This window comes from Pantherophis guttatus, chromosome 6 (genome assembly GCF_059756535.1).
Source record: "Pantherophis guttatus breed Tessera chromosome 6, ASM5975653v1, whole genome shotgun sequence".
Lineage (NCBI taxonomy): Eukaryota > Metazoa > Chordata > Lepidosauria > Squamata > Colubridae > Pantherophis > Pantherophis guttatus.
The window spans coordinates 10397089-10408678 of NC_142068.1; the positions used below are offsets into that span (position 1 = coordinate 10397089).

The 11590-nt window shown below is 44.0% G+C and overlaps 1 protein-coding gene across 1 annotated transcript in view; it reads left to right on the forward strand.

The window, feature by feature from the left end:
- The window catches only part of KNG1 (kininogen 1), a 32871-nt gene extending 22273 nt beyond the window's left edge, over nt 1-10598 (forward strand). The window contains exons 7-10 of the mRNA XM_034438886.3: nt 1127-1299; nt 5535-5642; nt 7683-7775; nt 9583-10598. Coding sequence (XP_034294777.2) covers nt 1127-1299; nt 5535-5642; nt 7683-7775; nt 9583-10041 — 833 coding nt within the window. The 3' untranslated portion in view covers nt 10042-10598. The remainder of the gene's footprint in view (nt 1-1126; nt 1300-5534; nt 5643-7682; nt 7776-9582) is intronic.
- The last annotated feature ends 992 nt before the right edge of the window (nt 10599-11590 follow it).

The following is an 11590-nucleotide window of genomic DNA, read 5'->3' on the forward strand; positions in this document are numbered from 1 at the left end:
GTTTGTTTGTTTGTTTATTAAATTTATATACCGCCCTACTCCCGAAGGACTCAGGGCGGTGAACAGCCATAAAATAAAACATATAAATACAAAATTTAAAATAGAGATAAAACAAATTAAATAAATTTGGCTGAACCATTTTAAAACCCCAATAATTTAAAACCAAATTTAAAATTCCCATTTAAAAAGAGGAAAAGTTTAGGTCAGGCCAGCTTGATGGAATATGAACGTCTTAAGCGCGCAGCGGAAGGTACGTATTTCAGTGGGTCAGGGAGCCCTTGAGTGGTCTTAGGCAGGTGGCCTGTTCCATCAGTAGGAACCCCCCCTCCCATGGCCTTTCCTACTGTGAAATACCTCACATGCACTTAACGAGCCTCGCATTCGATTAGCAAATGCATGGGCGAAAGGAGGGAGTGATCCCATTCAAGATACGAGATTCACTCCCACGAATCCTTGGGTTACGAATAGAATAGGAAGGCTCCATTACATTCGTAACTCGAGGACTACCTATCCAGCCTGTTTTCAGCAGTTTTCAGTGGTTCCTGAAAGTAACCAGTGGCTCAAGGAAGGACAATGCTGTCTGCCATTTTTAGTACAGGTAGTCCTCGATTTACGACCACAGTTGAGCCCAAAATTTATGTTGTTAAGTGAAAAAATTGTTAAGTGAATATTGCCCCATTTTACGACCGTCATAAATACGAGCCAGTTGTCAAGCATCTGAATGTAAAGCATGTGACCATGGGCAATGCTGCCACGGTCATAAGTGTGAAAAATGGTCATACGTCACTTTTTGCAGTGATGTTGTAACTTTGAATGGTCACTAAATGAACTTTGGTAAGTCGAGGGCTACCTGTAATAGGCAGTACTATATAGAGGAATGGAATAAAGCATTCTTTTTATATACATAAATTGGTGGCCATGATGCAACTCTAGATAATAACCACAGTAAATTTCAAACTGCTACAGAACAATTTGCACTCACACATTTTTTTTGCATGGCCAAAATGTGTTTAATAATCTCTTACAAAAAAAAACAACATAAATGCAGGCTGCTATTCTTGTTAGTCTTTCCTTTTTACAATAACCTGATATAAACCTGTGTTTTTCATCCATATATTTTCATCAGTTGAAGAAAAAGTGGGACTGCCCATTCATGTGTGTCGTGGCTGCTCCCGCCCGATTGCAACGGATAGCCCAGAACTAAAGGAGCCTCTGCAAATTGCTATAGAATCCTTTAACGCAAAAAACAACAGTGACTTTCATTTCAAAATTATAGGAGTCATAGAAGCAACAAAACAGGTTTGAATTTTATCTCTACCGCTGTATTGCAACTTCGCTAAGAAAACCTGGTCTGAACCTGGATCCAGGGGTGCTATTCAGCAGGTTCTGACAGGTTCTGGAGAACTGGTAGCAGAAATTTTGACTAGTTCGGAGAACCGGCAAATACCACCTCTGGCTGGGTGAGAATGGAGATTTTGCAGTGTCCTTCCCCCAGGAGTGGGGCGGGAATGGGGATTTTGCAGTATCCTTCCCCTGGAGTGGGGAGGGAATGGAGATTTTGCAGTATCCTTCCCCTGCCACGCCCACCAAGCCACGGCCACCAAGCCACAGCACACCCAAGCCACGCCCACAGAACCGGTAGTAAAAAAAATTGAATTCCACCACTGTTCAGATCCTCAGGCTGCAGAAACTTTGCATTGATAAATGACAAATAAATAAATAAAGTGTGTTCATTATTTCCATTAAAAAAACCAATGGAGCCTTTGGAAGCTATTCTGAAATACAGGTAGTCCTTGACTTACAACAGCTTGCTTAGTGACTGTTCAAAATTACAACAGCACTGAAAAAAGTAATTTATGATCATTTTTCACACTTATGACCTTGCAGCATTCCCATGGTCACGTGATTTGCATTTGGATGCTTGACAAGTGACTTACATTTATGACGGTTACAGTGTGTTCTGACCCAGGCTTCCTGAGACAGTAACAATCACATGCTTAGTCCCAAAAACCATCTTTTTATTTCCACGGCTGCGAATTATGTTCATTCACAGCCTGTAATGAATCCCAAGCAGTTTGTGACGACAGAAGTCTGCCACAGTCTTTTGGGATAAGGCTGATAAGCACCCACCTTTATCTCCCTTGAAACGCTGCCAAAGACCTAATTGCCAATTAGCTTTGCAAGGCCAAATGGAGCACAAAGTCAAAATGGAGCTTCAGAGTTCAAACTGACCAGAACAAACAAAGTTGCTTCCTGCAAAGGCTCATGTCCCTTTGCTCCTCCTTTATGTCTTATGGGAGGGTCCAATCATCTCCAAGCCTCGTTGATGTCCGACTCTGGAAACTCCGGAGTCAGCACATAACTCCCAATGGCCCTGGCCAGTGGTGGGTTGCCCCCGGTTCGCACCGGTTCTATAGAACCGGTAGTAAAACTGGCGGGAGGCCCCGCCCACTGACCCTGACGTCATGAAAACGCTTCTGCGCATGCGGCCCTGTTGCGAACTGGTAGTAAAGGTAAGTAGAACCCACCCCTGGCCCTAGGCCCATGTCCCGGGGTCATGTGATCCCCTTTTGCGACCTTCTGACAAGCAAAGTCAACAAGGAAATCAGGTTCACTTAACAACCGTGTTACTAATTTAACAACTGCAGTGGCTCACTTAACCAATGGGACAAGGAAAGTCAAACAAAACTCACTTAACAAATGTTTCCCTTAGCAACATAAATTTTAGGCTCAATTGCGGTCGTAGGTTGAGGCCTACCTGTACTTAAACTGTTCTAAAGATGTAGAAGTAATCAAAATTACAAATAGCTTTGAACTCTGCCTGTATGTAGTACTATATTGCAATTTTGGATTTTTAAAAAAATCTGGTTTGGATTAAAACAGTCACCTCTGAGCTTCCCAGCTCTGCAGAAAAATTTTTTATACAGGAAGACCAGAGATTTTTATATCTTAGAGACCAGAGGTGGGTTTCAGCAGGTTCTGACCAGTTCTGGAGAACCGGTAGCGGAAATTTTGAGTAGTTCGGAGAACCGGTAGTAAAAAGTCTGACTGGCCTCGCCCCCATCTATTCTCTGCCTCCCAAGTCCCAGCTGATCAGAAGGAAATGGGGATTTTGCAGTATCCTTCCCCTGCCATGCCCACCAAGCCACGCCCACCAAGCCACGCCCTCAGAACCAGTAGTAAAAAAAATTGAAACCCACCACTGTTAGAGACGTAGTGCAGATACAGATAGTCCTGGATTTATGACCACAACTGAGCCCAAAATTTAAGTTGCTAAGCGAGACGATTGTTAAGTGAGTTTGGTCCCATTTTACGACCTTTCTTACCACAGTTGTTAAGTGAATCCCTGCAGTTGTTAAATTAGTAACACGTTGTAAATCGAACTCGGCTTCCCCATCGACTTGGCTTGTGAGATCACAAAAGCCAATCACATGGCCCGGGAATACTGCAACCTTCATAAATATGAATCCGTTGCCAAGCAGCTGAGTTTTGATCATGTGACCATGGGGATGCTACAATGGTTGTAGGTATGAAAAAAAGTGTTCTGCCCCAGTTACGGACCCCAAAGAACGCAGCACACACAAAGTCCGTTCAAACCTTAGTTTAATAAATTAAATCAGTCTTTTATAACAACGGCTGTTAATTAAGTGCATTAACAGCTGGCCAAGAATTCAAAGAAGAATAACTGAAAACTTACTATGGTTGGCAGAATGCCCAGAAGCAATTTGCAGGAAGCTGATAAGATAAGCAAGACAAGACACGGAGGTATGTGAACTAAGTTGTTCCCTGCAACTTAGTCAGCGTTCCTCCTTAAATAAGCTAAGGCAGGGGTGGGCAATTGTGGCTCTTTTACAACCTGTGGACTTCAACTCCCAGAATTCCTGAGACGGCTGTCTCAGGAATTCTGGGAGTTGAAGTCCATAGGTTGTAAAAGAGCCACAATTGCCCATCCCTGGGCTAAGGGAGTGGCCAATTAGCCCCAAGCCTTACTCTCAAGGAGACCTCCTCCTGAGGAGCCACTCCTGCCTTTTGGCAGCTCTGTGTGCCCGTGCATCGAGAAGGGGCTCCTCCTCTTCGTCCTCTTCACTTAAGGGAGCTTCTGGAGGTTCTGAAGGCCCTGGCTGAATTCCCGCTTCTGGCACCACATCTTCTCCAGCCTCCTCATTGTCCGACTCGAGTGCCAGCTGCACAGGCTGCTGGAGCAGCACCACACCAGCCTCCTCGCTGTCTGAATCAGCTACAATCCGCACAGGCCGCGTAAGGACCACAACAAAAAGTCGTAAATCAGTCTTTTCAGTGTGTCGTCATAACTTTGAATGATCACTAAGCAAACTGTTGTAAGTTGAGGACTACCTATTTTGTCAAAGTGTCTGGAGACTGAAAGCTGGAAGGCATCAGCTAGGAAAGGCCATTAGGCAGCAGAAACTCTGTGCCTCAGGAGCATGACTTTGGCAGCAAAGCACATACTTGTGGGCAGAAGATCTCAACTTGAATCCTTGACATCTCCGGTAAGCATTGGGAAAGACAGGAATTCCTGATCCAAACCTTGCAGAGTCCTGTCAGTCAACATCAAGTATTCTGGGCATTGTAGGTCAATGGTTTGACTTGATCCACGGCAGCTTCTTATATGCCTCTAAGGGACGGCCATCTTTCTTTGGCCCTTTTATTAGAATCCTGGAGAAGGAATGGATCCTTGGGGCCACAGAATCCAACATGAGATGATCAGATAGCAAGCCAAGGTTTTTTTGTTTGTTTTGTTCTTCCTGGTTCATGCTATTCAGCATCCGGTCTAAATACCCTCAACACTGTCAAACTATTCACTCAGTCTGCATTACTACAGTATTACTATTAGTCTTCTCATCATTCCTATCACCCATCTCCTCCCACTTATGACTGTTATGACTGTAACCTGTTGCTGTATCCATACGATTTATATTGATTGTTTCCTAGTATGATTCAATTGCTTATTTGTACCCTATAACTATCATTTAATGTTGTACCTTATGATTCTTGACGAACGTATTTCATTCTCCTTATGTACACTGAGAGCCTATGCACCAAAGACAAATTCCTTGTGTGTCCAATCACACTTGGCCAAAAAAGAATTCTGTTCTGTTCTGTTCTGTTCTGTTCTGTTGTTCTGTTCTGTTCTGTTCTGTTCTGTTCTGTCCTGTCCTATTCTATTCTATTCTATTCTATTCTATTCCTATTCCTATTCCTATTCCTCCAAGATCCCTTCCAACTATTTTCTATTCTATTCTATTCTATTCTATTCTATTCTATTCTATTCTATTCTATTCTATTCTATTCTATTCTATTCCTATTCCTATTCCTATTCCTCCAAGATCCCTTCCAACTATATTCTATTCTATTCTATTCTATTCTATTCTATTCTATTCTATTCTATTCTATTCTATTCTATTCTATTCCTATTCCTATTCCTATTCCTATTCCTATTCCTATTCCTATTCCTATTCCTATTCCTATTCCTATTCTAAATGCAGCTGCTAATCATTTTTCTCCTTGAATTTCAGATTGTGGCTGGGACAATGTATCGATTTGAATTCGTAATTCAGAAAACAAATTGCTCCAAGGCTGAAGTTGAGAAGTTAACTGAAGATTGTACCGCTGCTGAAGATGGTGTAAGACCCTGGGATTAAGCCTATGGAGATTCTCAGTCATCCAGGTCATGGTTGTCCCAAAGGGGCTTTTTCAAAAGCCATCTGGAGTTTCTTGGTTTTCCTTGAAGACATTTCGCTTCTCCTCTCTTGGAGGAGAAGCGAAACGTCTTCAAGGAAAAACAAGAAAGGCCCAATTGCCTTTTGAAAAAGCAGTTTCGGGATGACACTGGGATTAGTTCAAGAGGAATATTTCAGAATATACAGAAGTTTTGGGAGCTTCATCACTGGAAGCTTCCAAGAAGAGACTGGACTGCCATCTGTCAGAAATAGTGTAGGGAGGGGTGTCAAACCCGATTTCATTGAGGGCCGCATCAGGGTTGTGCTTGACCTCGGGGGGGGGCTGGGGGGCGATTGGACAGGGTGGGCATGGCCATCTTGACATCACTCATGTCGGGGGCGCCTGTAGTGGCCCAAGCGAAAACGGAGCTTGGGAGGGCCACGTGCAGCCTTCGCGAGCTCCGTTTACAGCTGCAACGGCCTCCTGCAACCCTCCGCCAGTAAAAACAGAGCTCAGGAAGACCCGTGTACGGTCCTCCGGAGCTCCGTTTTTGCTGGCAGAGGCACTGCGGGGCAGTCCTTCGTTGTTTCCATGGCAACCAGGCAGGCCAGATATAAGCACCCCTGCAGGCCGGATGCAGCCCGCGGGCCTTGAGTTTGACACCCCTGGTGTAGGGTCTCCTGCTTAGGCGGGGGGTCGGACTAGGTGACCTACAAGGTCCCTTCCAACTCTGTTAATCTGTTAATTTTACTTCAGAGAACAAGAGTTAATTTTAAAGTTCATACTTGAAATATAATGGTGAGAAATGATGCAATTTCCCATAGATCAGTGTTTTTCAACCTTGGAAGCTTGAAGATGGCTGGGGGATTCTGGGAGTTGAAGTCCACCCATCTTCAAGCTACCAAGGTTGAGAAACACTGCCATAGATGAATATTAAGCCTTGAGGTAATCTTTCTGATAGGACAATCCTATGTATCTCTACTCAAGCTCTAAACCCTAACTCAAACAAACCAAAGGATTAATAGGATGGCCTCATGTCCACTTTGAACTACCAAGAGCCATTTTTTTGGTTTACTAAAATACTATAATTTGTTTGAACTTTGAACTATGGTGCTAGAGAAGACCCCTGCAAGTCCCTTGGACTGCAAGGTGATCAAACCGGTCAGTCCTAGAGGAGATCAACCCTGACTGCTCTTTAGAAGGCCAGATCCTGAAGAGGAAACTCAAATACTTTGGCCACCTAATGAGAAGAAAGGACTCCCTGGAGAAGAGCCTAAAGCTGGGAAAGATTGAGAGAAAAAGAAGAAGGGGACAGCAGAGAACAAGGTGGCTGGATGGAGGCACTGAAGCCGTCAGCCTGAGCTTAAATGGACTCCAGAGGATGGTGGAGGACAGGAAGGTCCAGGGGAATGTTGTCCATGGGGTCACGATGGGTCGGACACAACTTCGCAACTAACAACAACATAATTAGTTACTAGAAAATCTTAGTAAGAAAATAGCATTGGGATAAAATTAGGTGAAGTAGAGCTCCATAAACCAGTTTTTCCCCTCAAACAGGTGCTGGGTCATCTAGAAATTAAGATTCCCAACACATTTGCACATCCCTTCATTGGGAGTGGTCACATATATGCACACGGAGACACACAGATCCAGACACAAAATGATATAGGGGTAATAGGTCATGATTTTATTGTATTAATTTATATTCCCTGACTTAACCTTCTAAAAGAATTGTTCTTTCCCAAATCATAGACCAAAGTCATCAAAATAGTCAGAAAACAAATATTTTGTCATCTCTTGGAAAAATGAACATTTTCCCATAATGGCACTCAAATTATAATTATTCTATGTCGGGGTCTCCAACCTTGAATTCTGGGAGTTGAAGTCCACAAGTCTTAAAGTTGCCAAGATTGGAGACCCCTGTTCTACGCCATAGATTGTTTTTTACACCAATGTTGAACAAGAGATCAGTGTGTCCCCTTTTGTTTTGTTTGGTGTGACAGAAGCAGTTGTTCTGCCGTGGCTGGGTTTACATGAAACTCTGGGAGTCATTCATTCAACATCAAATAACCTGCAGCGAGGCCCGAATTTCAGAGGTATTCAAATCTGCCTTCACCCTCTCCCCAATTACATTCTCCTCCTAAAAACAGAACGTGAAAATCAGCATACAGGCCCAGAGAAATTGGTATATTTCCCAAGGAATTGGTAACCAGCTTTTCAGATATTCAGTTTATAAAGTTATGAAGATAAATTAAAGGAAGTGGTAAAGAAGAAGTTCAAGAAATATGGTGTGCAGTGCACTCATGAAATTGTTTTCCTCTTAAAAATGGTTAAAAGCTCATTGGGGTTGGAGCATAGCATACATGAGCAGGGGCAAATGTGATGCATTTGGACCAGAATTTTTCCTCTGCCAACCAGAAGTCCAGTTCCCCCACCATAGCGTCTCCTCCTAGTGCAGCTATTAACTGTGGAGTGACAGGGAGCTGAAGCAAAGGAATGAAAGAGCCACATGCGGCTCCAGAGCCACGGATTGCCAACTCGGGGTGAAATCCTACCGGTTCAAACCGGTTTGGGGGAACCGCTAGGGATTATGGGCATCAGTTCGCCAAACTGGTAGTAATTACCCCTCCTTGGCCCCACCCACACCCAGCCGGTCGCCATTCACCTCTTCCAGCCGCTAGATATTCCACAGAATTCAATGTTAAATGCAGCAGAGAGAATGCTAACTTTTCTCCCTCCATTCAGAACTGAGCTGCTGCAGCCTGTCCCTTTAAGGTAGTCCCCAGGAGGGAGGGGGATGGGGGGGGAGCAACTAGAATGGAGCCGTTTTTGTGAAAGGCAGGAAAATGGGGAAGGGGATTTTCCTGCCTGTCATCCATGCCTCAATCTCAGCACATGCTGAGGGAAGGATGGCAGGCAGGAATATTCTCCTCCCCATTTTCCTGCCATTTGCAACAAGGAGTGGCTGGGAGGCGAGGGGCCGCTGAGGAGCCCCTCGATGTGAGTGAGGTCGAATTGGCCACTCCCACCCAGTCACATGACCTTCCCCCCTAACAAACCACGCCCACAGAACCGGTAGGGGAAATTTTTTAATTTCACCCGTTGCCGACCCCTGTTCTAGGTGGAAGGGAAGGTGCCTATTTCTCTTTAACTTCAGGTAATAAAATGTTGAGTGATGGAAAAAAGATATTCTAGACAGAAGATGGTTGGGCTCAATGTTGGGTTTCAAATAATTTCGCCACCAGTCCACCGAAAATGTGAGCGCGCGCACAGCTTCCGAGCATTTGTGTGCGGACAGCTTCATTGTTTTGGTGATGCTTTCTAAGGCCCACTGGACTTTGCCTGAGGTCTGTGATTACACCTTCATAAATATCAGGGACATTAAGACCTTCCTCGTATAGTTCTTCTGTGTATTCTTGCCACCTCTTCTTCATCTCTTTTACTTTACTATTTTTGTCCTTTATCATGCTCGTCTTTGGAGGAAATGTTCCCTTGATATCTCCAGTTCTCTTGACAGCACCTCTAGTCTCTCCCATTCTATTGTTTTGCTCCATTCCTTTGCTTTGTTCATTGAAGAAGGCCTTCTTATCTTTCTTTGCTATTCTCTGGAAATCTGCATTCAGTTGGGTATGTCTTTCCCTTTCTCCCTTGTCTTTCCCTTTCCTTTTTTCCTCAGCTATTTGCAAAGCCTCATCAGACAGCCACTTTGCTTTCTTGAATTTCCCCCGCCCCCCTCTTTGGGATGGTTTTAATTTTCTGCCTCCTGTATAACGAGGAGAATTGGCTGATATAATTACAGTATATTAGTGCTTTGTTAAAATAGAAATGTGGAATAAATTACGTTAAATGCATTTAAATAAATGCATTGCTTGGATAATTCCCAATAACGAAACAATATTTCAGCTGATACTTAGGGTACCTCCTGGTTTCACCCCTTTCCGAAATGCACGCAGTGTCGCTACTCAAACGGAAGAACCAAGCGTTGTGGAGGACTTCCATCCTGATCCGAGAGGACGCCCCACTCATGAAAAAAAGTTGGTCTATGGCCATGTCCACAAACTCAGACACGGCCACAGACATGGCCACAGACACGGCCACAGACACGGGCATAAAAAGCCAACAGAGAGTTCTTCTGAAGAAGTTACAGTTCTACCAGCTGTTGAAACTCCAAGTCAAGCTTTTCTGGAACAGGAGCCTAACATCAGAAGTACCTCTACAGATCCCCCCATTTTCTTACATCAGCTGCCGGATCTACCAGAACCACCACAATGTCCTGGGACACCATGGAAGCCTAAAAGAGATCCAGAGCCTCTAGATACCGGTTTTAGCGATTTTGATCTTTTGGATGCTCTCCAGGATTAAATTTTTTTAAAAGGCAGTGAGTTATTTCTCCAGAAATGTTCTACTCTTGGAAATGAGAAGAGTTCTTGGGATTTCTGACTGCATAAAAGCGTAATACTTAAACACAGTTGCAGCCAAGTTTGGTCGGCAGCATCAGCCTCCCTAGTTTCTTAACGTTTTGCAAGATACAATAGTTAGCCAATAATGAAACAAGGACTGTAATTCAGTCGGCTCGATCAGCCAGCAAGATGCACAACTGCCTTCTGCAGAACCAGCATTGCCTGCATTTAACCTGGAGAAAAATATATTTCCTGGATGAGAAAGGAGCCTTTGCAGATCTACAGCAGCTCAGTGGGTGAATTATGTTAATTTTCCCTGCAGTCAAGTCAGGGTGGAATTTCAAATGTGATTTGAACTATACTTGATTATTTCCTACGCCATGATTATTTTATGATAAAGCTGTAGTAAGTTCAATACAATTATATTAATTAGCCCACTCTTTCTATTACTGGTTTGTGATCCGTTTTGTTCATACACTTTTCCTTGGCTATCGCAAATAAAAGACATGTACCAAAGCACTTGAAGGCTACATTTGCTTCATTTAAAACATCAGAAAAGTCACTGGAGCTTTAGTGAAATTTAAGACTTCAGAGCCCAAATTCATGAGCAATGAACAATTTCTCAAAATGAAAATTTCCCCATCCCTGATGTTTTGAAAACCTCAAGCTTTGACATATCCATGCATGCCCCAGCAACTGGATCAGTGGTGGGTTTCAAAAAATTTTACTACCGGTTCTGTGGATGTGGCTTGGTGGGCGTGGCATGGCTTGGTGGGCGTGGCAGGGGAAGGATACTGTAAGATCTCCATTCCCTCCCCACTCCAGGGAAAGGTTACTGCAAAATCCCCATTTCCTCCCGATCAGCTGGGACTCGGGAGGCAGAGAATTGATGGGGGCGGGGCCAGTCAGAATTTTACTACCAGTTCTCCAAACTACTCAAAATTTCCGCTACTGGTTCTCCAGAACTGGTCAGAACCTGCTGAAACCCACCTCTGAACTAGATGGTTCTTCCTAGAATGCTTGTCTTGCAGACATGCAGCAAAACATTATTATTATTATTACTATCCATCACACAGGCAGCCAGATGTTTAGGCTGGACTTGTATTTTTGTCCACCTATCAAGTCCTTCCCAAGGACCTGGGATAGGCAGATGTTGATGGTGTTCAAGATATTGTCACAGGGTGTTGTAAGCTGTTATGAGTAAATTTGGCTTTAACAATTACCATATTTTTCGGGCTATAGGACGCTCCGGACTATAAGACACACCTAGCTTTTGGGGACGAAAACAAGAAAAACAAATCTGCCTCTGCCTCTGCCTCCCAGCACATTGCCTCCTTGCAGCAAACAGCCTGGTCAACTTCAGTACAGCCTCATTTAGAACGAGCAGCTGATTGGCTGTTGGATTTGCCTTCTGGAATATCACCAATCAGCCGTTCCAGACTATGGGGATCGCCACCTCCGTGTGCCCCATTTTCGGCCTCCGCGCACCCCATTTTCAGCCTCCATGCGTC